The sequence below is a fragment of the Oenanthe melanoleuca genome, linkage group LGE22 (genome assembly GCF_029582105.1).
Source record: "Oenanthe melanoleuca isolate GR-GAL-2019-014 linkage group LGE22, OMel1.0, whole genome shotgun sequence".
Lineage (NCBI taxonomy): Eukaryota > Metazoa > Chordata > Aves > Passeriformes > Muscicapidae > Oenanthe > Oenanthe melanoleuca.
The window spans coordinates 3035174-3059000 of NC_079363.1; the positions used below are offsets into that span (position 1 = coordinate 3035174).

The window sequence follows — 23827 nt, forward strand, 5'->3', positions numbered from 1 at the left end:
ATGGGGACATGGGGCAGCATAAGGGACACGGGGGCCATGGTGTCATGGGGACACACGGGGGACATTTGGGTCACGGGGTTATGGAGGTCACAGGGGACACGAAAGACATGGGGAGACGTGATTGGCGTGGGCTCAGGATTACAGGGACTTGGGGGCCACGGGGATTACGGGGGGATACTAGTGCAGGGGACACGGGCTGGGGACATGCGGGACACGGGGGGACGTGGTAGGGACACGATTTGGGCTCACAGGGAATTACGGGGACATGGGGGCTATGAGGAGACATGGAGGGACGGGGGATACACGGGGGGACACAGCGATTGGGGGAGACACACACGGGGGTCCCAGCGTGGCGGGGGCGGGGCCGGGACCGCACAAAGAGGCCATTGAGCCGCCGTGGGGGAGGGGCGGGGAGAGGAATTTCCACCCAAAAGTTTTTCCATGAGCCCATTCCCGCCCTTCCCCCGATCCAGCCCCTTCCCTCCTCTTTCCTGGCTCGGGGAAACTGAAGCATGGGGGAGAGGAGGGGGGAGTTTACACGCGTGACGGGGCATGACTGTGTGGCACGCAGGGACACACCCCGCACACGTGTCGCCTTGCCCAGACGTGCGTGTACACGCTGGGGCTGTGTGAAGGTGTGCGACACGTGCAGTGACACATGAGCACCCCGTGGAAAGGTGTGCGGCACGTGCGATGGTCCCGCGTGCAGGTGCGTTACTCATGCAGGGCCGCAGGAATGCAGACGGGCAGGCGGCGCTGGCACAGCCCTCGCACACCCGAGACGTCCGGGCACACCCAGACACACCTGCGCACAAGCACTCGCCCGTGCACACCTGGGTATGCGCACACACACCGCTGCGCGGGAGACACGCTGGAGGAAGATGGCGCGGGGGACTGGGAGAACTGGCAGGACTGGGAGGGATTCAGGGGTGACAAGGGGACTGGGAGGGGCTGGGGAGGTGACAGGGGAACTTGAAAAGACTGGAAGAACTGGGAGGACTGGGAGGACTGGGGAGACGGGCAGTGACATGAGGACTGGGAGTGCCCGGACTGGAATTGGGAGGGACTGGGGAAGGCGTAACGCGGGGACTGGGAGGAGTGGGAGGGGCTGGAGGTGACAGGGGCGGGGCCTGGGTGCCGCCCCCAGGGAGGGGGGACACACACGTCTAATACCGTGTGACACATGTGACACGTGTGTACGCCACACCGCGTGTCCGCGCCCCCAGGCCCCGCCCACTGCTCCGATCCCCGCTCATTCCACATGCAGCCCCGCCCTCGATTCCCGCCCCTGGCTCAGACCACGCCTCATTCTAACCCAGTCAGCCCCGGCCCCGCCCCCTTCCTGCCCGCCCCGAGACCACGCCCCGTTCTGATACAGCCCAGCGGCGCAGGGTCCTGCCCCTCCCTCTCAGACCCCGCCCCGCTCTCGGTTTAGCCCCGCCCCCAGCCCGCGCCCTCGCATTCAAAACTACACCGCCCCCAAGCCCCGCCCCATTTCCCCTCCCGTTCACCTCCTCCCGCGAAAGTCCCGCCCCCGCTCAGGCCCCGCCCCCGGCCCCGCCCCCGCAGCCGCACCCTCCGGGGCCGCTCGGGGCCCGTCGCGACCGGGCCGATCGCGACCGATCGCGGCGGGGCCGAGGCGCCGGGGGGCAGGCGGGGGGGCCCGGGGCCGCCATGTTCGGCTGCGTGGAGGCGGCGGCGGCGCCGCGGCGGCTGCACGACGTGACGAACCGCGGGGGCTGCGCCCTGCGCAGGGTCCCGGTGCCCGCCGGCTGCGGCGGCCCCGCCCGCAGAGGTACCGGGGGGGCGAGGGGGCCGGGAGCGCCCGGGGGTCAGGAGTGTTCGCGAGTGGGTGTGGGACTGAGGGGGGCGGGAAAGCGCGGCCAGGTGTGGATGAGTGTGCAAATGAGTGTGAGAGCGAGCGCGAGCGTGCCGTGGGTGCGGGGGGGTGTTCGTGTCGCGAGTGGGTGCGAGCGGTGTCCGAATGAACGTGCGAGTGAGTGTGCAGAGGAGCGTGAGCTGCGCTGGTTGTGGCACCGCGGGGCCGTGGGGAGGATCGGGACCGTGGGAGGGGTCGGGGCCGTGGGCGGAGGGTCTCCCAGAGCGCACCCGAGTGTGCAGACGAGTGTGAGAGGGAGCGCCAGTGTGCGGTGTGCGGGCGTGGGGGCGGCTCCGTGTCCGCGAGTGGGTGCGTGGGTGTGCCACGGGCTGGGGTGGAGAGCGCGTGTCCGAGTGTGGGAACGCGCCCAAGGGGGGTCAGGGTGACCCGCGGGGTGGGGGAGTGACGAGCGTGGGTACTGGACCGACCTAGGCGTGTGCGGGAATGACGCGAGGCCGGGGGGTGTGTGCGCGTGGGGGGCAGGTGTGTAAGGGGGGGACATCCCCAAATTCTCCCCAGGAGGGACCCGAGCTGTGAGGGCTCGGTTTTGGCGGGGAGGGCAGGGTCCCAGAGCCGTTTTGCGGGGGACACAGGGACGTGGGGACCGCAATGAGGGAGCCCGGCTCGAGGAACCTGGACCCTGTTTTTCGGGAGGTCGCGGTGTCCCGGGACAGAAATAGGGATCCATTTTTGGGGGTCAGGGACACAGGAGCGCATAGACCACACGGGACCCCTTTTGGGGATGCCGGGGGCCCTGGACCCTGTTTTGGGGGGCTCAGGGGCCCCGAACCTTGTTCTTTTGGGAGGTGACTTTGTGGAGGTAGAAAGCGGCACTCGGTTTTGTGGGGAGGCCCACGGCGGGGGGGTCCCGGATGTCCCACAGGAGCCCTCAGCGTGTAGATCTGGGCACAAACAGGTTGGGAGGGAAGAGAATCCCCTCAAATCCCCCCAAATCTCCCCTTCCCCCTATGCCCGTGGTGCGTTGCCCCTTCCCGTGTCCTCTCCCCTCCCAGTTCCTCCGCCCAACTGGTTCCAGTCGGGGCCGCGCCCGACCCCCCCGCGCTGCCAATGTGGCACTTTAACCCCTGCAGGGCCGCCCCAAAACCGCCCGAACCCCCGAACGCGGGGACGGCGTCGGGGGGAAGAGGGGGCAGTTTTAGCAGGGGCAGTGGGGGCGTCAGATCCCAAGTTTTGGGAGGGGAGCCCCCGTCCCAAATTCCCCCCGTCCCAAATTCCACCCTGGGCAGGGGAACTTCCACCCATCCCCCTCAATTTAGGGTCCGAAGGGGCACCGCGCCTTGGAGCGGGGAGTGCCCCGAAAAACTGAGGGGCCCACAGCGTCGTGGCATCCCCCAGGACGGTTTTGGGGTGCTGTTTTCTGGGGAGTGGATGCTTTAATTTGGGTTCCTCCCTCTTCAAAAATCAAACCTCAAGAGAAAACACACACGGTGGGGTCCCCCAAATATGCCCGCACCCCTCAAATGAACCCCCCCACCGCCCCAGCCCTCCGTGGGGAATCCCCAGTATTGGTGGGGGTTTATAACCAGCCCTCCCCAAACCTGGGGTATGGACGGGTGGGTCCCCGTGCCGGGGGGCGGAGTGTGGTCCCCGATTTCGGCCCTGTTTTTAGGATGGGGGGCCTCCCCCGCCCCCCCACCCCCGGTTATTTTTGGGTGCCCGTGGCACGCGCTCAGGGTCCTCCCCCCGCTCTCCGTCTCCCCCGCGGTTACAAGCACACCGCTCGAGGCCGGAATTTCCTCAATTTCAGCAATTTTGGGCTTTTTTTTAGCAAAAACACACAAAACCCACCCAAAAAAAAAAAAAAAAAAAAATCTGAAACCAGCTGCTCCTCCCCCAGAGCCGCCCGGGCTGAGCGCTGGGGGGGCTCCTCCCTTCTCCCAGTGCCACCCCCGGCACTGCGCGGGGGGCATCTGAGGGGGCTGGGGACCCTTCTCCAGAAGTTTGGGGGTTAGGGAAGCTGGGGACATCCCCATGCCAGGGTTTGGGGAGGGGGTCGGGGCGCACACTGACATGTCCCCCACCCCTGGTCGCATCCCCGGATTCCAGCCCCCCAGCCTCCGATTTTAAGGTTTGCAACTCAGGTTTTAGGGCCGGGGAGGTGACAGTAAGTCCCCCAAAATCACACCCTCCCTGTACTTTAGTTTTCCCCTCCTCCCGATGTGGGCCGGTGCCTTTGGAGAGGTGTTGAGAGGGGCTGTTTAACTTCCCCCACCTTTTGTTCCCCCAGCCCTGGAGCCCTCTCCTGGGCGGGTTTTGGGGGACACGGACGCCCCCTCGCCACCGCCCCCCCCCCGCGTGCACAAGCCTTGCTTCGTGTGCAGCGACCGCAGCTCTGGGTACCACTACGGAGTGAGCTCCTGCGAGGGCTGCAAGGTGCCGGGGGGTAGGGGGGCAGGGGGACCCCCCGGGACAGGGGGACCCCTCTGAGACAGTGGAAACCCTCGGCGGGGGCAGGGGGGACCCCGTGATGGGAGTGGGGGAAGTGCGGACCCAGAACTTGGAGGATGCTCTGGGGGGTCCTGTGGACACTGGGGACCTGCCCCAAGAAAAGGGGAACCCCCCAAGCCAGTGGGGACCCACTTGAGGAATGGAGACCCCCTGGGGGAGTGGGAATCCCCCAAGCACGGGGGAGCTGTAATGGGGGGCACTTGGGGACATCACAGACCCTGTGGGGTGAGTGGGACCACCCTTGGGGGATGGGGATCCCTTCCCAGGCACTGGGGACCCCTCAGGGGCAATGCGAACGCCCCTGGGAAATGGGAGCCCTCCAAGCCCTGTGCCCCACCCTGGGATACTGGGGAGCCACTGGGGAGCCTTACTGGGATCCCTGGGGATGTGATTCTGGTGCCCCCAGTTTGGGGGTGCCCTGCCCACCTCCAACGCCCCGTTTTCATGCTGCAGGGGTTTTTCCGGCGGAGCATCCAGAAGAACATGGTGTACACGTGTCACCGGGAGCGCAACTGCCAGATTGACAAGGTCACCCGCAACCGCTGCCAGTTCTGCCGCCTCCAGAAGTGCTTCCAGGTCGGAATGTCCAAGGAAGGTGCGAGGGGGTCTGGGCTGGGGGTCCCCCGAAGTTGGGGACCCCCCCAAAACATCACTAACCTCCTGTTCCTGGGAGGGCTTTGGGAAGCATTTGTGGCTGTAGTGGGTACTGCTGGGTGTGAGGGTTCCCCCCTTGGTCCTGCAGGGGGGGTCCTCTAAAATAGAGACCCCCCTGCAAAGCTTCACTGAGGGGTCCCAGGGATGCTCATGGTGGGGGTGCTCCTGTCCCGTGGGGGGATTTTTGGGGGATGGGAAACCCCACCTGGGAGGGATCTGAGGGGGCACAGCAATGCCCCCAACCCCCAAACCCCACCCCCCAGCTGTGCAGAACGACCGGAGCAAGAGGAAGAAGGAGGTGAAGGAGGATCTGGGGGGGGATGAGCTGAGCCCCGAGCTGGCCGAGCTGGTGCGGAGGGTCAGCAGAGCCCACCAGGAGACCTTCCCCTCGCTGGGCCAGCTGGGCAAGTACACCACGGTGAGTGGGGCTGGGGTCTGGGGGCGTTGAGCAGGGACCCCAACCCCTCCCCACAACCCTCGGATCTGGGGCAGGGTCACTGCTCCCTCCTGAGCCCCCCAAACATGAGCACTGGGGGCAGCTGGGGCTGGGGCACATGTTCAGGGGGAGTGGGGCACCAGGTTTCTGTTCCCAGGGGGTTTTGGGAGTCCCTCTGGGGGGGACCCTGACCCTCACACCAACCCTTGGGTTCTCTCTTGACCTGTCCAAAACAGGAGTGCTGAGCACTGGGGGAGCTGGGGGACAAGTTCAGGGGGAAGGGTGCACTGGGACTGAGCAGTGGGGGTTGTGGGGGATGTTTGGGAGGTTACTTATGGGAGGGACCCCAAACCCAGATCCCAAAGCAGGGTCTCTGCCCCTCCTGACCCCCAAAAACTCAAGTACTGAGTAAGGGACGGAGCTGGACCTGGGACTGGGGTTGACTTCAGGGTCTGGGGGTCACTGAGGGGGAAAATCCCAGCAGGTTCCGGGGGGTCTCAGAAGGTCCTGGACCCCCATAACTGAGCCCATGCTCCCCAAAACTCGAGCGCTGACCACTGGGTGCAGCTGGACCTGGGGCTATGGGACAAGTTCAGGGTGCTGGAGTTGGAGTCCCAGAGGTTCCAGGGGGTCCCAGGAGCTCCTGAACGACCCCCCTAACAGAAGTGGGGCCCCCTTGTGCCCCCAGAACTCGAGTGCTGACCACCGGGTGCAGCTGGACCTGGGGCTGTGGGACAAGTTCAGCGAATTGGCCACCAAGTGCATCATCAAGATCGTGGAGTTTGCAAAGCGGCTCCCGGGCTTCACAGGGCTCAGCATGGCTGACCAGATCACTCTGCTCAAGGCTGCCTGCCTCGACATCCTGGTGAGGGCTGGCCATCCCTGGGACTTGGGGGACTCCTCACGATGTCTGGGGGCTCCGTGGGGGTGGGTGGGAGCTCCTTGAAGGGGTGGCCCACAGTGGTCCTGACCTCACCATCCCACAGACAGATGTCCTGGATAGGCTGGGAGGTCTCCTGGGAGGGCTTAGGTGGGTTTGGAGATCTTTTGGTGGGAAACTTTGGGGTACCTTAGGTGCTTTTATTCATCTTGGGCAATTTCGAGGTGTCCCTGACCCCAGCTCCCCCCAGTGCTGCATCTGTCCTGTGGCAGAGCCGGAATGCTCCAGGATGGGCAGATTTTGGGTGGATTTTAGGGTCCCTATCTGCACCTGCTACATTCCAGAGCAGGACACAGTGATGGGATGAGCTGACCCTGAGTGAATTCTGTTGCCCCTGGGTGATTTTGGAGACCCTGGATGGATTTTTGGTGTCCCTGCATGTATTCTGGTGCCCCTGGGTGATTCTGGGGTCCGTGCCCTGCAGATGCTGCGGATCTGCACCCGCTACACGCCAGAGCAGGACACGATGACGTTCTCGGATGGGCTGACGCTGACCCGGACCCAGATGCACAATGCGGGATTCGGGCCCCTCACTGACCTCGTGTTCGCCTTCGCGGGGCAGCTGCTGCCGCTGCAGCTCGATGACACCGAGACTGGGCTGCTGAGTGCCATCTGCCTCATCTGTGGGGGTGGGGACACGGGGCCATCGGGGAGGTGTGGGGGACATGGGGACAAGGGACTGAGTTGTGGCCGTTCAGCCGCAGAGGGGGGGACACGAGGGGACACTGCGGGGGCGCGGGGTCTCTGGGAGGAAGGTGGGCATGTGGGGACGTGGGGACAGTGTCTATCCGGGTGGTGTCTCTCTCCCTGCCCAGACCGGATGGAGCTGGAGCAGCCCCGGCACGTGGAGCGGCTGCAGGAGCCGCTGCTCGAGGCTCTGCGGGTCTACGCCCGGCGCCGGCGCCCGCGGCAGCCACAGCGTTTCCCCCGCATGCTGCTCAAAATCACTGACCTGCGTGGCATCAGCACCAAGGGTGAGCAGCCCTGCCAGACCCGAGCCCCCCAAACCCCCTTAGGATCACCCCAAAACCTGCTAGCCACAGTGATCTTCCTGAACCAAAGGGGGTGTCCCCAAATCCCACCAGGACACCCCAAACCTGCCCCTGGCACCAGGGGAGTTGAAGCTCTCAGGGAAGGGCAGTTGAAGATTCTGGGGGTGGTTCAAGGTTTTGAGGGGGGGTTTGAAGCTCGTTTTGGTGGTGTTCAGGGTATCTGGGGAGCTTCACGGTTTTGAAGCTTTTGCGGGGTTTTGAACGTTGGGGACTGTTGAAATTTGGGAGGGTCTTGAAGCTCATTTTTGGGTGGGATTCAAGGCCTCTAGGGGGGAATTCAGTCTCTTAGGGAGTGTCACGGTTTTGGAGCAATTGAAGCTCATTTTGGGGGCGTTCAAGGTCTTGAAGGAGTCCAGGATTTTGGGGGTTTAGAGTTTTGGGGGCTGTTGAAATTTGAGGGGGTATTGAAGCTCATTTTTTGGAAGGGGATTATTTCTTAGGAGGGGCCTAAGGCCTTGAGGGGGGCCCAGTTTCAGGGGGTGTTGACATTTTTGCTCCCCCAGGGGCAGAACGAGCCATCACCCTGCGCACGGAGATCCCGGGGCCGATGCCCCCCCTGATCCGGGAGATGCTGGAGAACCCCGAAATCTTCACCGAGGCGGGGGGGGATGGCCCAGCCCCAGAGCCCCCTGCCGCCCAGGACAGTCCCCCTGGCCCCCCCAAATCCCCATAGCCCCCCCCAGATCGGGGGGGGATCTCCAAAGCCCCTCCCAAATGGGGTGGGATGTTCAGAGCTGCCTTCCAGGGCCCCCCTCTACTCCGTGGAGGGGGAGCTCCCCAAAGTGTCACCCCCCACCCCAAATCTGGGGAAGGGGGTAGAGACTGACAGAGCAAAGCTATTGCCTTAAGCTGGAGGGGTCTGGGGGTGCCCCCCAAACCTCAGCTTCCTGCCAAAGCCCTCTCAGACCCCGCTGCCACCCCTCCTTGTACTGGGGAGAACGTGAGGGGGAGGAGTTCGGGGGCCCACCCCTCCCCCCCCGAAATTAATGCCTGACACTCCTGGGTGCCCCTCCCACGGTTTATTTATTGAACACTGGGTGGATTTGGGGGGGACACACACCCCCATTCCCCCCCAGGACATCCTGCTCCCCCAGTCTGGGGGGACCTCGTTTATATTAGGGGGAGCTGCTTGTAGGTTTTGTTTTTTGATGCTCTGTGGGTGGGGAGAGACACCCCAAAATTGCTCTCCCCCAGTGCCCCCCCCCCCCAAACACTACAGAGACCAAAGATGGGGGACACAAGGTGACCCCCACAACCCCCCCCCATTTTGGGGTGGGGGCTCAAGCCATAGGGTGACCCCAAAATCTTGGGGGGTACCCCCAGACCCAACTGCCCTCACAAATCTCTGTTACTCCCAGCTTGGCTGGATGATGGGGTCTGGCCTTACTGGCCCCCCCTACATTTGCCCCTCGAATTTGGGGGTGCAGAGCCCTCAGGGGGAGCCTGTTACACTACACAGAGGGGTGCCCCCTCTGCACTTTCACCCCTATTTATTCCTCTGCGTTTACTTCGGGCCCCCCCTCCCCAGAACGGGAGCCCTCCCCGCTGCTGCCCCCCCGCTAACTCCCCCCTTTTTGGGGGGGCCCCTGCCATGTTTACAGCCCACCCGCCCCTCCCGTGCTGGGGGGAGGACACGGGACTTTTCTATTTTTTGCAAAATAAAGTTATGGAAATTTTGGGGGTTCGTGAATTTGAGATGGGGGGTGTAGACGGGGCTTGGGTGGGGAGAGGGGAAACCTGGGGACCCACCTCCCGAGGTGAGGGGGCACCCCTGGGGTCCCCCCTGTCTTAAGGACCCCTGCAGGGATAAGGGGGGTACTTGGGGACCCCTCCCCAATTGGGGGGACCCCGAGAATAAGGGAGGGATCCCCAGCAATAAAGGGGGGGGAACACCTCTAAGCCCCTCCTCAATTTAAAAGCCCCCATATTCCCAATGTGACCCCCTCACTTTGTTTGGCATAAATGGCTTCTGGCCCCCCCCTCACTCCCCCAAAGGACCCAAATTTAGGGTTAAAAAAAAGCAAAAACCCAAATTTTTATTTAAATAAGCCCTAAAGGAAGGGGGGAGGACACACAGTGGGGGCAGGGGACACAGTGGGAAGGGGGGACAAAAAATTTGGGGACCCTTAGAAAAAACTACAGTTTAAAAGTGACCCCCCCCCCGCCCCCCCAGGGCTGCACCCCGCTGCCCTCCCCTCCCCATAGCAAAATAACTGTATTAAACCCTAAATCCCAACAAATCACCCCAAAAACAAAGCCTGGGGGGGTGTGAGGGGGGTGAGAGCCCTCACAGGTGGGGGGCCCTGGAGTGCCCCAAATCCCACCCCCTCCCCAGAACCCCCCCACCCCCCCCCCCCCAGCACCCCAACCTCTTCTGGAGCCCCCAAACTGCCCCCCCCAGGCCCCACAAATTTGGGGGAATGGGCTCAGCAGAGCCAATGTCCTTCTTGAAGTGTCATTGGGGGAGGTCTCCAATATTTGGGCCCACCCCCAAAACTCCTGCAGGCCCAGAAAGGGGGCTCAGGGCACAAAAATGGGCACAATCTCTCTTGCCCCTTAGAGCAGTCTGTGATGGGGGGGGCAGGGACACCCCCAAAACGAAGGGGTGGGGGGAACAGGGGCCCCCCTTGCGGTTTTTGGGAGCTTGTGGCTGCTCCTGCCCCACACTAACCACCCCCCCGACCCTTGCCCCTGATTCAGGCATTTTCCTTTCCCTTGGAACAGGGTTTTCCAGGAAACTGGGGGGCCCCTCTTCCCCCCACCCAGGGCACAGACCTCCCAGCATGGGGGGACATAGGCAGCACCCCAAAACCGCATGGACGTATGAGAAACCCCCAGAATCTGAAGGATTTCCAGAGGAAATGGGAAGTGCTGATGAGTGTCCCACAGGATATGCCGCTCAGGGGGGGCCCCAAATTCATTTTTTGTTTCCTATTTTCCAAAAAGAAGCTGGGGGTGCACCCACCCCCCAAGCTGAAGCACCCTCAACGTCTTCAGTTTCCCTCCTTTTCTCTGAGAGGGGCTGATGCTGCTGTTCCCAGCAGGACCCTCCTACCTGTGCAGAGGTATCCCGGATCCGCCGGGATTTTGGGCAGTGTGGGGGCTCCCAGTCTTTCCTAAGAGGGGAAGGGGTGGATTCAGGGGTATAACGATGGTGGTGGGGGAGAGGGGCACTTGAAGATTCCAGGAGGATTTTTGGGATCATCATCCAAGTTTTTAGGCCGGAGGGCAGGAACGATCCAAGTTTTTTCACGCTTGCAGCGTTCGGGCTCTTCCCCATCCTTAGAGGGGGTGAGAAATCCAGGTGAGGCAGAGCACGGTGATGTGGGGCGTGCAGGAGGAAACACCCCCCTCCCACACCCCCGAACTTCCCGGTATTCCCAGATTTTCACAGCAGGAGCTGGGAGTCGGGAGGGGTCTTGGTCTGGCAGCCTTGGCACATGCGCTTGTGTCGGAGCAGCCGGTCCGTGCGGGAGAAGCTCTGCGAGGACAAGGGGGTCAGTCGGTTCTGGGGCTGGACTGTGGGTGCCAGGGGTGCCCCACCCGGGGATTCCCTGGGGAATACCTGCATGCAGCGCTCGCACTGGTACGGCTTCTCCCCGCTGTGCACCCGCTTGTGCCGCTCCAGGTGGTACTTCTGGATGAAGCGCATGTCGCACATGTCGCACTCGAACGGCTTCTCCCCTGGAATTCCGGGTGGGAGTTAGCGCCGGGAGAGGGGTGGGAATGGGTACAGGGGCGGGGGGCTGCTCGTTAACGACGGCTCATTAACGAGGGCTCCCTACCGGTGTGGATGAGGATGTGCCGTTTGAGGTGGTAACTGCTCCGGAAGGCGCCGAAACAGTGGTCGCAGATGAAGTTCTTGAGCTGGAAGGAGCCGTTTTGCTCAATCACCACCATCTGAAATAGGGGGGATTTAGGGGTTCAGAGCCGGGGAGAGCCCCAGCAGCCCCCCCAAATCCCCCCCCCCGGCCGTCCTGCGCCTGCCGGAGTTTGGGAGATTGTCTTCCTCCTCCTCCTCCTCGTGCGGCGCGGCGGCAAACCTGGGATCCTCGGCGGGAGGAGCTCGGGGGTCCCTCGGCGCTGGGAACCCGCTTGCGGCGCTGCCGGGGGGGCGAGGGGGTGTCAGCGGCCCCCGGGATGGCCCCCGACCCCCTCCAGAGCCCAAAATCGAGGGGGGACCTCCCGCTGGGGGAGGGGACCTGCCTTTTTCATGGATTTCTTGGGGTTGGAGGCCTCGGGAGCATCGTCGTCCTTGCGGGCACGGGGCTTGTCGGGGTCCTGGCGGAGGGACTGGGGGGCAGGAATTGGGGTGGAGTTTGGAAAGGGGAGATTGGGGGGCAGAAATTGGGAGGGGTTGGGAACAGGGCAGGAATTGGGGAGGGGGGATTGGGAAGGGGGGATTGCAGGACCAGGAATTGGCAGGGAGGGGGTTAGGAAGGGGTGATTGGGGGGGCAAGAATTGGGATGGGGGGATAGGTGGGGAGGGATTGGGAAGAGGGAGGGAATTGGGAAGGAGGGATTGGGAGAGCAGGAATTGGGGTGGGGGCGTTCAGGGTAAGCAGGGAATAGAGAGGTTGGGGGATAATGGAATTGAAGGGGAAACAATGGAATTAGAACAGGAAAAACCAAGGCAGGAAAAGAGCAAATAAAGGAAGAAAAATCCAAATGGAGGAGGAAAAGTCCAATAAAAGAAAGGGCAGTGAAGCAGGAAAAATTAAATAAGGGCCAGAAATGGGAAATGAAAGGATGAAAACTCAGTTAAAGCAGGAAAAGGTCAAATGAGAAGTGGGAAAATCAAACTAAAGCAGGAAAACTAAAGGAGGAAAAAGCCAAATTAGAAGTGGAAAAGGTCAAATAAAATATAGAAAAGGATGAATAAAGGAATTTCAAATTTGAGGAGGAAGAGGCCAAATTAAGGTGGAGAATGCCAAATTAGGGGCAGAATAGCCCAAATTAAAGCAGGAAAAAGATTAGTCGGAAACCCCCAAAATAAAAGCAGGAAAAAAAGAACTTAAAAGGTAGAAAAAGCAAATTAAAGGTGGAAACCCCCAAATTAAATACAGAAATACCCAAATTAAAGGTAGAAAACTCCAAATTAAAGCAGGAAACCCGCAAGTGAAAGGTGGGAAAAGCCAAACTAAAGGCATAAACCTCTAAATTTAAGGGGGAACCCCCCAGTTAAAGGCGGGTCCGCAGTGGGAGGTGCAAGGTCCGTACCAGGAGGTCGGGGCTGGAGCCCCGTTCCCGGCTCCCGTCCTGCTTCCCGCCGGATTTGGGCATCATCTTCTTGCTGGCGACGGTGGGGACGAGGCAGACGCCCGAGAGCCCCTCGCAGGCCAGGAGGCTCGCCTGGAACGGGACCCCGGGTCAGCGCCGCCCCCAGGGCGGGGCACAGCCCTGCAGCTCCGGGCGAGCCTCGGGGCCACTGGGGACACTCTGGGGTGACTGGGAGGGAAAACTGGGATAATCTGGGGAAACTTTGGGGTGATTGGGAGAGAAATTTGGGATAATCTGGGGAAATTTTGGGATGGTGTCAGGGGAAATTTGGGATAATCCTGGACAAACTTTGGGATAATCTTGAGGGAGGTTTGGGATAATCCTGGGGAAACTTTGGGATGATGTCAGGGGACAATTGGGATGATCCCAGAATAATTGTGGGAAGTCCCGGAAATAGAAACGAGAGAGTTGAACCCTCTTCTTTCAGCTCAATGACGATTTAAGGTCAAATGGGAAAATTCAAGGGAACTATGCAGCAACTTTGGATAATCCTGTGGGGAAGTGGGATAAACCCAGGGGAAAATGGGAAGACCCCAAAAAAGGCTGAACCCCCTTTTTTGAGGCTGGTTGGGACTTAAGGGTCAATGGGAAATTTGGTGATAATCCCAGGAAAAAATGGAGAATTATGGGGGAAATTTCAGATAATTCCTGAATAATTCTGGGAAGAGCCACAAAAAAGCAGGGTTTGGGGGCTGTACCCCTAATTTCAGACCTGACCAGACCTAAAAGATACCAGGGAAATCTGGGGAATCCTGGAGAAAACTGGGATAATCTCAAAGAAAATTCAGGATAAACCTGAGAAAATTTTGGGAGAATACCAGGGAAAACTGTGATAATTGTGGGGTAACTCTAGGAAGACCCCAAGGTGTGTTTGGGGTCTGAAACCCCTTCTTCCAGGTCAGAAAAGATCTAATGGATAACAGGAAACTTCAAGCTAATCCTGGGGAAAATTTGGATTATCACAGAGAAAACTGAGACAATTCCAATGAAAACTGGGAGAATTCAGGAATAACTCTGGAAAAATCCCAAAAATGTGGAGGGGGAGGTGGAGGGAGGCAAAGACACACCCAAAGCGCCTACTGAACTACTAACCTGCCTTTACTGGGGCCCTAAAGGCTACCAGGGAAATTTGGGAAATCCTGGGAAAACTGGATGATCCTGGGAAAAAACTGGGATAATACTGTGGAAATTTTGGGATAATCCTGGGAAGACTGGGAAGTGCGGAGGGCATCTTGAACCTCCTTTTTTGAGGCGTGACAGGCCCTCAGGGCTAAGGGAAAAACTCAGGATATTTCTGGGGAAAGTCAGGATAATCTTGGGGAAAACAGGGATAATCCTGGGATATCTCCCTGGAGGATGGGGGGATGGGGAGGCACCCCCCCCCCCCACCCTAGCACAGGGGGAGGGAAGCTCCAGCTCCATCTCTCTCCCCCTCTTCTTTCCCTTTTCCCATTTTTTTTGGGCCGTTGTTCCCCCAAATTCCTGGGCCTGGGGGTGTCAGGATGCAGGGGGTGGGGGCTCATTACCTGAGCCATGCTGTGGGAGCCTTTGGCCTTACTTCTTGCCCAGGTAAAGCTCGTTTGGGGTAAGAAAAGGTGGGATCAGTAAATTTTTATGGATTTTTGGGCGGGCTCCAGTACCCGCCACGGTGCCGCCATTCCTTCTCCTCCTCCTCCTCCTCCTCCTCCTCCTCCTCTTCTTCCTCCTGCCAGGGGGGCCACTGGGGCAGAAAGGGGGGGGACACAGGGCCGGGCCCCCCCCCAAAGCCGGGACCCCCCGAGCTGGGCGGGCGCTGGATCTGCGGGGACAGAGCTGAGTCCAGGGGGATCCGCCTGGGGAACAGCGGGAAAATGGGGGGTCAAAGGGGGGCCCAAAGGGAACGACCTCGGGGTGGGGGGTAAGGGGGAAACAGCGACACCGCCAGGGTGATGTGGGGGGGTGTCCCAGGACAGGATGGCATCGGGGGGACATTCCTGGGACAGAAGATGTCCCGGGGAAGGGGGAAAAAGCGGCTCCCCGGGGGTGGGTGACTCTAGGGGGGTCCCAGGGCAGGGTGCGGTGGGGACGATCCTGGGGGATCCCGGGGAAATCTGTAACCTGCGGTGGTCGAGGCGGGGGTGACACGGGGGGTCACACCCGGGGTTACCGGGGAGGGGGAGGGCACGGGGGGTCGCTCACACCGGGAAGATCCCAGGGAAGGCAGGGGGAGTTACCGGGGGGTCCCAGCGGCGGCGTCCCGGGGAGGGGCCACAAGCAGGGAAAGGCCTGGGGAGGGTCACGCCGGGAGGGGCCACAGCGGGGATCGGGGCCGCCTCTCCCGTTAGGGACCTCCCCCCAATCCCTGCCCACCCCCTCGCAGCCCTAGCCCGTTCCCCCCCTCCCATCCCCGGTGGGAACGGCCCCCGGTGCCGGGCGGGACCAGAGTGGCCCCAGGGTGTCGGAGGGTCCCGCGGGGCGGTCGGGGGGGGTCGCTCCGTACCTGCCGCGGCCCCTCCGCGCTCCGAGCGAGCCCGGCCCCGCCGCCCCCCCGCCGCCGCCACCCGGAAGCGGAAACCCCCGCCCCCGCCGCCGCTTCCGGGGCCGCCGGCCGCCGGGCGGAAGTGAAGGCTGCCGTGCGCATGCGCACGGTGGCGGCATGACGCCGGGCACTGCGCCGCCATCGCGCTTGAGGGCAGTTGCCACGGCAACGGCGCGGCCTGGACCCCTCCTAGAGCCCCCAACCTTCCCTGAGCCGCCGCAGGAGAGGGATCCGCTCCCTCGATCCCCCGGCCTCACCGAGATCGGGACCGACTACGGCCCAACGCCACCCCCAACTCCCCCGGCACCCCGGGAGGGGGAATGACACCTTCCCACCCGACAATCCTCTGCCCCGCTGCCCCCACTCGCGACCCGCCTTTGGGGGCCCCTTACTACAACCTCCCTTTGGGCCCCCCCCCCCCCCTCCACTATGATCCCTTCTTTTGGGGTCTCCCCCGTGACCCCTTTTGGGGGCTGGTCCCCCCTATTTCCTCTGCTTCGCTTTATTGCCACCCCAAGCCCCGGGGCAGGTAATGGTCCTCCCCATGGTGTCTGAGAATTGAGGGGGATACTGGAAATGGGGCACTGGGACTGGGGGGACCCTGGGAGTGAAGCGCACTGGGAATGGCTGTGGGGACACTGGGGACAAGGGCATACCAAACACGGGTGGGGAGACACACTGGGAACGATGGGGGGACACCAGGGACAGGTGGGGAATACAATGGGGACAGGGGGGACAATGGGAATAGGTTTGAGGACCCTGGGAATGCGTGGGGGGCCACACTGGGAATGGGTTGTGAGGGCACTGGGAATGGGAGGACATTCGGGGTCACCACTCATCTCTCTTCCTATGGATCTGGGACACAGTCCTAACCCTGCCCCCCTGTCCCCAGAACCCTTCCTGAATCTTGGACTTTGCTCCTTGCCCCTTGGTGACGTGCCCAGAGGAAAATTCCATCCTGGGGAAGGGAGAGAGAAGAGCTGAGAGAGCCTGATCCCAAGAAAAGCTTCTCCTGAGAGCACCTAATTCTGGGATCACCTGGTCCCAGAGTCACCTCATCCCAGAACAACCTGGGCCTGACAGCTCCTCATCCCAGAAAATTCCAGCTGGCAGAGGTGAGAGGAGCTGGGAACACCTGGGTCCACAGAGCCTGATCCCCAGAGAAACCCACCCTGGGATTACCTAATTTTGCAATCATCTTATCCGAGAACTACCTCATTCCAGACGAACATAATTCTGGAATCAGTTTATCCAGGAGAATTTCATCCTGAGAGAACCTTATCGCAGGAGATCCTTATCCCACAATCACCTCATTCTGGGACCACTTAACCCAGGAAAACCAGAATCACTTTATCCAAGGATTATCTCTTTCCAGGAGAAGCTCATCCTGGGATCCCCCATCCCGTCTCCTTCTGCCAATCCCCGGGGTCTCTCCCAGTGCATTCAGGGTCTCCCTGTGTTGTCCTGCCATGGCTGAGCCCTCTGGGATTGGGGACAGCATCCCTTTGGATGATCCCGGCCTGGACATCGCTGCCGGGGAGGAATTCCTTCAGGAAGTGTTCCAGATCCTGCTGGAGGAGGGTGTGCGGAAGAGCACGGATGTGACACAGAAGGTTGGGACACCAGAGCATCTGGGAGGGTGGGGGTCCCCAATCCCACCCCATCCCATTCCCATTTCCTGTCCCAATCTCGGTCCCAATCCCATTCCTTTCCCCCACAGGTGTGTGACTGGAAGGAACCCCCTGGGAAGGGGTGGGGTCTCCAGTGTCTCCCTATTGCCTGTCCTATTCCCAGTCATTCCTTGTCCCAGTCCCAATCCCATTCTCATTCCCAGTCCTATTCTCAGGAATTCCCAGGTGTGTGACTAGAAGCTGACATTGAAGGGGGTGCGGATCACAATATTGCTCCTTTCCCAGTCCCATTCCCATTCTGAATCCCGGTTTCCAGTCCCATTCCCAATCCTGTTCCTAATACAAGTTGCACTTCCAATCCTGTTCCAATAGCCAGTCCCATTCCCAATCCCATTCCCAGTCCCATTCCCATTTCCAGTCCTGTTCCCATTCCCAATCTTATAGTCAGAACAGGATTGGGAGTGGGACTGGGATTGGGAATAAATCCCAGTTGCAGTCCCATTCCCATTTCCAGTCTCATTCCCAATCTTGTTTCCATTTCCAGCCCATTTGCGATCCCACTTCCAGCCCCATTCTCATTTCCATTCCCCATTCTGTTTGCAGTCCCAGTGCCAGTCCCATTTCTATTCCTATTCCTATTCCAGTTCCCATTCCCATTCCCAATCTTGTTTCCATTCCCAGTCCCATTCTCAATGCCATTCTCAGCCCATTCCCTCTGCGGTTCCCAGTCCCTCCCAGTCATTCGCAGTGCATTCCCAGGTGTGTGACTGGAAGGATCCGCAGGAGCTGCGGGAGCTGCTGGATCTGGAGCTGCGGAACGAGGGGGAGGGGCAGGAGCGGCTCCTGCAGCGCTGCCGGGACGTGCTGCGCCTCAGCGTCCGCACTGGTGCGCTCCCAGTATACACCAGTGCACACCAGTATACAGGAGTACAGCCCCAGTACAGCTCCCTACCCACCCCTGATTCTCCCATGTCCCTCCATGTCACTCCTGTGTCACCCTCGATTCCCCTATATTATCCCCCCTGCCCCTCAATTTTCCCATTTCCTCTCACTCCCCCATTCTGCCCTCCATGTCCCCCCCCACCATCTCCCCAATCTCCTTATGATCCCCCTATGTCTCCTCTGAACCTCCCAGGTCCTTCCCTTACCTTCCCGAGTGCCACCCCCAGCCCTCTCATGTGTCCCCCCCATTTCCCCCATTCCCTTCCATATCTTTCTCTGTCCCCCCCAAGTCCTCCCCTGACCACTCCATGTCCCCGTGTCCCCCCAGGTCACCCCCGGTTCTTCAACCAGCTTTTCTCGGGGCTGGACCACCACGCCCTGGCCGGGCGGTTCCTCACCGAGACCCTCAACACAAGCCCGTGAGCCCCTGACACCCCCAAATGGGGGCTGGTGGGTGGGGGGACCCCCAAAAACCTGCTGTGACCCCCTCCTCCCCCACATCCACCTGCGAGGAGCCCATGGTGCTGATGGAGTGGAAGGTGCTGGGGGAGGATTTTGGGGTGCTGAGGTTTGGAGGGAGGGCTTTGGGGGTGTTGAGGAGCCCAAATGAGAGAAGACCCTCCAAAATCCCATCGTGACTCCCCTGTTGTACCCCCCAGTGCTGGTGCTGATGGAGTGGGCATTCTGGGGGGAGGGGTTTGGGTGCTGAGTGGGAGGATTTTGGGGTGCTGCGGCTGCGGGGGAGGGTGTTTGGGGTGCTGAGGTTTCAGGGTGAGGGGAACCCTCCCACTCCTTCAGATACACGTACGAGGTGGCCCCGGTGCTGGTGCTGATGGAGGAGCAGGTCCTGGCCAAGCTCCGGGAGCTCGTGGGGTGGAGCAGCGGTGATGGGATCTTCGCTCCCGGTATCCCAGACTCTTCCTGAGCCTTATCCCTGACCCCTCTCTGCACCTGGCAGCCTGTCCATGGTGCCCCAGGGGTGACACGGAGGTCTCTGTCCCTGGGCAGGGGGCTCTATGTCCAACACGTTGGCCATGAACGTGGCGCGATTCCGGCGTTTCCCAGAGAGCCGGAGCAAAGGGACCTGGGACCTGCCTCGCCTGGCCCTGTTTGCATCCCAGGAGGTAGGAGTGGGGGGCTCAGGGTCACCCCAAAACCTGATCCTCAGGGTCATCCCAATTCTGATTCATGGGGTCATTCCAAACCTTATTCCTGGAGTCACCCCAAAACCTGATCCCTGGGATCCCCACAAAGCCAGATCCTGGGGTCATCCCAACACCTGATCCTGGTGTCACCCCAAAGCTGATCCAGATGTTGCCCTAAACCTGATCCATGAGATCACCCAAAAACCTGGCCCATGGGATCACCCCCAAATCTGGTCCCTGGGGTCACCCTGAAATCTGATCTATGGGGTCCCCTCAAGTCTGGTCCATCAGATTACCCAAAATCTGGGGTCACCCCAAGTTTGGTCTTTGAGGTTACCCACAGTCTGGTTCCTGGTATCCCCCCAATCCTAGTCCTGTTTTCCTGCCCAGAGCCATTATTCCATCCTAAAAGGAGCTGCTCTCCTGGGAATTGGCACAGACAACGTTCACCTGGTGCAGACAGATGAGAGGTGGGTGCTGGGAGGTCCCGGGGGGTCCCCAAGTCAGGGAGTCCCTCCGTGTCTCCATCCCTGTCCCTTCCCCTCAGGGGGAAGATGATCCCAGAAGAGCTGGAGAAGGAGATCCAGAGGGTTAAAGCTGAGGTTGGCAGAGGCTGCACCCTGATGTCCCCAAAATCCCCCCAGTATCCCCAATGGCCTTCCCAGTGTTCCCAAAGCTCCCTCAAAGTCCATGTCCCCATTTAAGTCCCCAAAGCCTCTCCAATGTTCCCAAAGCCCTTCCCATGTCCAGAAAACCTCTCCCATGTCCCCCAATGTCTCCCCAAATCTCCCCGATGTCCCCCCAAATAATCTGGATCTCCAGTGTCTCCCCATACTGTCCCTTCAGCCCTCCAATGTACCCAATGTCCCCTGTCCTTCCCAGGCCTCTTGTCCCCCTTAAACTTTCCTGTCTGCCCCAAAGTCCTCTGAACCCTGTTTCCTGCACCCCCAGTGTCCCCCTGTATCCTCCAACCCCCCCTAACTGACTTCCTGAGCCTCCTCAAATGCCTACCCAGGGCTCAGAGGCCCTAATTTTTTTGTGCCACCGTCCTGGCCAGCTTTGACCCTCTGTGCCCCTGTCCCCTATCTCCCAAATCCCCCCTCAGACCTTCCTATATCAAGCAAGACCTCTCCAGATCCCCTCCAAATTGCCCCCAAAGCTTGCCCAAATGCTCCCTCAGAACTTGAAGCCCCCTCTTTGTTTGTGCCACCATCCTGGCCACCTTCAGCTCCCTGTGCCCTCCCTGCCTTCTACCCCCCTTCCATGCCCCCGGCACCTCCAACATGCCCAGGCCCCTCCCTAATTCCCCCCAGGGCTCGGAGCCCCTCTTTGTGTGTGCCACGAGTGGCACCACTGTCCTGGGCAGCTTCGACCCGCTGGACGCCATCGCCGATGTCTGTGCCCGCCACGGGCTGTGGCTGCACGTGGATGTGAGTTCAGTGGGGGCCCTGGTTGGGGGGGCCAAGGGTCCCCCTGTGGGTGCTGATCCCCCTTTCCCTGCAGGCAGCATGGGGAGGCAGCGCCCTCCTGTCCCCCCAACTCCGTCACCTCCTTGCCGGCATCCACAGGTGTGTCCCTCCTCCTACCCCCCCCAAAAGGCTCCCACCCCTCCGCTCCAAGTTTTTGGGGATCCCCTTTTCCCCACAGGGCGCCCTAAACTCTGCTGTTCTCCCTCATCAGAGCTGACTCGGTGACCTGGAACCCCCACAAGCTGTTGATGGTGGGGTTGCAGTGCTCGGCATTCCTGCTTCATGACAGCTCTGTAGGTGCCCCCCATCCTGAATTCCTGCCCCTGGGATGCCTCTTTGGGCTCCCTCATTAATCTTGGGTGCCCCCTGCCCACCCCCAGGGGCTCCTGCAGCGCTGCCACGGTGTGGGGGCCACATACCTGTTCCAGCGGGACAAGTTCTACGACGTGTCCCTGGACACAGGGGACAAGAGCCCCCAGTGCGGCCGCCGCGCCGACGGCCTGAAGCTCTGGTTGCTCTGGAAAGCCGTGGGGACACGGGGGCTGGCACGGCGTGTGGAGCGGGCGTTCGCTGCCACTCGGTGAGCCCCGGCCCCGGAGGGACCCTCTGCCCTTCCAAACGGGCCGTCAGCACTTTGTTCCCCCCAGGTATCTGTTGGAGCAGGCAAAGAGGAGGGAGGGATTCCAGCTGGTGATGGAGGTAGGGATGGTGCTGGAATGTGGGATGGGGAAGGGATGTGGGCACCTGAGAGTCCTGGAGGTTGGAATGCTGCAGATTTAAATAATCCTGGAGGTTTAACTCCCAGGGGATTAATCCCAAATTTTGAATCCCCAAGGTTTAAATTCCTGAGTTTTCAATCCCAGAGGCTGAAGTCTCAGAGGTTTGAATTGTCCCAGAAATCTAAATCTTGGAGGTTTAAATCCCTGAGGACAAATCCATGAGGTTAAATGCCAGGGTCTGAAATTTTGAAGACTGGAAGTCCAGAGGTTTAAATCCTGGAGGTTTTTAAATCATTCTCCAGAGTTTTGAATTCCTTAGAATTAACCCCAGAGGATGAAACCCTGAAGATTTAAATCCTGGAATTTCAATCCCAGAGATTTAAATAATCCTGGAGTTTTAAGTTATCCTGAAAATTTCCATTCTGGAGGTTTAAATCCTGGAGGATTAAATCCTGCAGGTTCCAATCCCAGACAATTGAATACACGTCTGAATACTTGGAGGTCTGAATCCCCATCAAATTCTGTGAACTGGGTGAATGGCCATGTTCTCCTTCCTTTTCCTCTCCCCACAGCCAGAATTCCTCAACCTCTGCTTCTGGTTCATCCCACCCAGCCTGAGGGGTCAGGAAAGCTCCCCAGAATTCTGGGACAAACTGGGAAAGGTGAGAATTCCAGATTCTGTCCCCCAACAGCCCTCCAAATCCCCAAAAATAACCCAAACATAAAAACAAAATCCTCCCAAAATGGTGTTTCCCCTTAGGTGGCCCCAGCCATCAAGGAAAAGATGATCCGGAGGGGCTCCATGATGGTGGGATACCAACCCCATGGATCCCGAGTCAACTTCTTCCGGCAGATTATCACAAATCCTGCTGTCACCCGCCAGGACCTGGACTTCTTCCTGGATGAGATCCAGGAATTGGGATGGGATCTGTGAGCACTCCCAAAAAACCCCGAGAAAGACTCCAAAACGTGCCCCCCATCCCTGAGGAATAGAAGCAGAACCTTGATTTCCTCCCCACATCAAAAAATCAGAAACAATCCCGAAATATCACACTTGTGGAATAAAAATAAAACAACTTTTAATGGTCCTGATTTGATAATAATTTGATATAACCCCACCCCATAAAATGGGGTTTGGGGTGTAGGGGGTTCCTCAATTCCCCTGGAAGCTCCAGAGGAGGTTGTGCATTCTGGGATCAGGATGTAGTGGCCTTGTTACTCTCCTGACATTCTCATGACTTCTTGAAGCTCCAGAGGTTGGAATTTATATGGAAAGAGATCTTGCAAGGGTCAGCACCTGAAAAACTCTTGGGAGGGTACCACAAAACCAGCTGCCTCCATCCCTGAGGAAGTAGAGCAGAGCCTAGACTTCCTTCTGGATTCTTTAAATCAGGAATAAAGATGGAACTTCTTGGTGCTTGATACCAAAATTCCACACTCATGGAATAAAACAGCATTTAATGGTCCCAATTCTATATTAATTTGGTATTAATTTGGTAATTAAATGGGGTTTGGGGGTCCCTCAATCTCCCTGGAGGCTCTGGAGGAAGTCGAGGATTCCGGGATCAAGTCGGGCGTGCTCAAGGCAGGATCGCAGCCGGGACACTGTGGCCTCCTGTCGCTCCCGCCGCCGCCACTCCCGCAGCATCTCGAAATTCCACAGGACAGGATTGCCGGGATTTTCCTCCTGGATCTGCTCCAGCCTGCTCCGCTCCAGCCCAAGATGCAGAATTCCCACTTCCTGCCACTCTTTTCCCAGTCTTTGGGCGATTTGCATCAAATCCTTCTCCATCAAGCGCTGGGGATTCACCGGTGGAGCTGGAATCGCACCAGGACGACATCCTGAAGTGGGGTCTCCCCTCACCTTGGAGGTGTCCCCGCTAGGTTCCCAGGGAGTTTCCTCCGGGATTTGCTCTTCCAGGGGCAGCTGGAAGTGCTGGATGAGGTCGAGGCGGCCGAGCTGCCGCAGGATCCTGGCGGTCACACGCAGGGAATTCCCCGGGAAGCGCTGGAGGAGGATCCGGCACAACTCGGGGCGTGATGCCGGGTGCAGAAGCCCGGCAGGAATTTGCCCTTCTAGCAGGAACTTCAGACTATGGAATTGCTCGTCCGTGAGCGCCAGGTGCACCTCCAGCAGCGTCGCTCGCTCGTCCCTCGCCATCGGGACAGAAAATCCCCCACGGAAATGGGGTCACTCCTGAGACACAAAGGTTAAGAGAGAGGGGTCACCACGCAGCCCAAAAAGTGGGGAAAAAACGGGCCACTCCTGGGCCCCAAAACTTCGGTGTGGGGGTGGACAGGCGTCGCCCTATGATCCACAAATTGGGGTAGATGGGTCACCGTCGACCAGGAGGGCTTTCCTGGTGCCCCCGGTCCCCCCACCCTGCACCGGGCTGAGGCATCCCGGTGTCCCCCTAGAGCACCCCACCCTACCACGAGACTCCCGACTGTCACCCCAGTGCCACCCCTACTACCCTGGAGCTGGGCTTCCCAGTGCTCCCCCATCCTTCCCTGCGCCTGGGACCCACAGTGCCCCCCTTTGTCCCGGCTCCCCCCATGCTCCCGGCGCGTGGCAGGTGCCCTTTGTTCGGGCTCCCCACGATCTCGGGGTGCCCTCGGTGCCTCCCCAGCCCAGCTCCGCACCGTTCTCCCCGCAGCCCCCGCTCTGCCCCCGCCCCCGGCCCGCTCTCACC

General features: G+C 60.1%; 3 protein-coding genes across 6 annotated transcripts; 2 read left to right on the forward strand and 1 right to left on the reverse strand.

Moving 5' to 3' along the window:
- The first annotated feature begins 699 nt into the window (after positions 1–699).
- RARG (retinoic acid receptor gamma) lies at positions 700–9107 on the forward strand. Of its 2 annotated transcripts, none has more exons than XM_056515254.1 (8): positions 700–837; positions 4128–4273; positions 4802–4943; positions 5266–5420; positions 6127–6303; positions 6803–7007; positions 7194–7352; positions 7934–9107. In XM_056515254.1, exons 3-8 carry the CDS (start codon positions 4832–4834, stop codon positions 8101–8103), a joined length of 978 nt encoding a protein of 325 aa, XP_056371229.1. In that variant the 5' UTR covers positions 700–837; positions 4128–4273; positions 4802–4831; the 3' UTR covers positions 8104–9107. The 2 variants fall into 2 exon arrangements, with proteins under 2 accessions (XP_056371229.1, XP_056371228.1); XM_056515253.1 differs by lacking the exon at positions 700–837 and adding an exon at positions 1543–1795.
- A 334-nt stretch (positions 9108–9441) lies between these two features.
- ZNF740 (zinc finger protein 740) lies at positions 9442–15253 on the reverse strand. 2 transcript variants are annotated; one of them, XM_056515183.1, is made up of 8 exons: positions 15190–15253; positions 14237–14542; positions 12651–12782; positions 11637–11723; positions 11474–11533; positions 11216–11330; positions 10996–11114; positions 9448–10911 (listed from the first exon to the last, which is right to left on the reverse strand). In XM_056515183.1, exons 2-8 carry the CDS (start codon positions 14243–14245, stop codon positions 10819–10821), a joined length of 615 nt encoding a protein of 204 aa, XP_056371158.1. In that variant the 5' UTR covers positions 14246–14542; positions 15190–15253; the 3' UTR covers positions 9448–10818. The 2 variants fall into 2 exon arrangements, with proteins under 2 accessions (XP_056371159.1, XP_056371158.1); XM_056515184.1 differs by lacking the exon at positions 11474–11533 and having other exon boundaries at positions 9442–10911.
- Positions 15254–16125: 872 nt separating this feature from the next.
- On the forward strand, positions 16126–22222 carry CSAD (cysteine sulfinic acid decarboxylase). Of its 2 annotated transcripts, XM_056515185.1 has the most exons (15): positions 16126–16343; positions 16604–16841; positions 17619–17745; positions 18130–18220; positions 18600–18706; positions 18810–18925; positions 19337–19416; positions 19494–19548; positions 20260–20376; positions 20450–20514; positions 20627–20708; positions 20796–20995; positions 21063–21114; positions 21707–21796; positions 21895–22222. In XM_056515185.1, the coding sequence occupies exons 2-15, from the start codon at positions 16698–16700 to the stop codon at positions 22066–22068; spliced, it is 1500 nt and encodes a 499-aa protein (XP_056371160.1). In that variant the 5' UTR covers positions 16126–16343; positions 16604–16697; the 3' UTR covers positions 22069–22222. The 2 variants fall into 2 exon arrangements, 1 of the variants encoding a protein (XP_056371160.1); XR_008842694.1 differs by lacking the exons at positions 21063–21114; positions 21895–22222 and having other exon boundaries at positions 20796–21062; positions 21707–21779.
- Positions 22223–23827: the final 1605 nt, after the last annotated feature.

What these genes read in the sequence shown, in the direction of transcription:
- RARG (XM_056515253.1), top strand. Translation starts at nt 1,675, where the DNA reads ATGTTCGGCTGCGTGGAGGCGGCGGCGGCGCCGCGGCGGCTGCACGAC. An exon ending in CGGCGGCCCCGCCCGCAGAG is followed by an intron (nt 1,796 to 4,127) that starts GTACCGGGGGGG and finishes TTGTTCCCCCAG; the next exon opens with CCCTGGAGCCCTCTCCTGGG. An exon ending in GCTCCTGCGAGGGCTGCAAG is followed by an intron (nt 4,274 to 4,801) that starts GTGCCGGGGGGT and finishes TTCATGCTGCAG; the next exon opens with GGGTTTTTCCGGCGGAGCAT.
- ZNF740 (XM_056515183.1), bottom strand. An exon ending in GCTCCAGCCCCGACCTCCTG is followed by an intron (nt 11,724 to 12,650) that starts GTACGGACCTTG and finishes CCTGCCCCCCAG; the next exon opens with TCCCTCCGCCAGGACCCCGA. An exon ending in GCACATCCTCATCCACACCG is followed by an intron (nt 11,115 to 11,215) that starts GTAGGGAGCCCT and finishes CCGGAATTCCAG; the next exon opens with GGGAGAAGCCGTTCGAGTGC.
- CSAD (XM_056515185.1), top strand. Translation starts at nt 16,698, where the DNA reads ATGGCTGAGCCCTCTGGGATTGGGGACAGCATCCCTTTGGATGATCCC. An exon ending in GGCTGTGGCTGCACGTGGAT is followed by an intron (nt 20,377 to 20,449) that starts GTGAGTTCAGTG and finishes CTTTCCCTGCAG; the next exon opens with GCAGCATGGGGAGGCAGCGC. An exon ending in TCTGGGACAAACTGGGAAAG is followed by an intron (nt 21,797 to 21,894) that starts GTGAGAATTCCA and finishes GTTTCCCCTTAG; the next exon opens with GTGGCCCCAGCCATCAAGGA.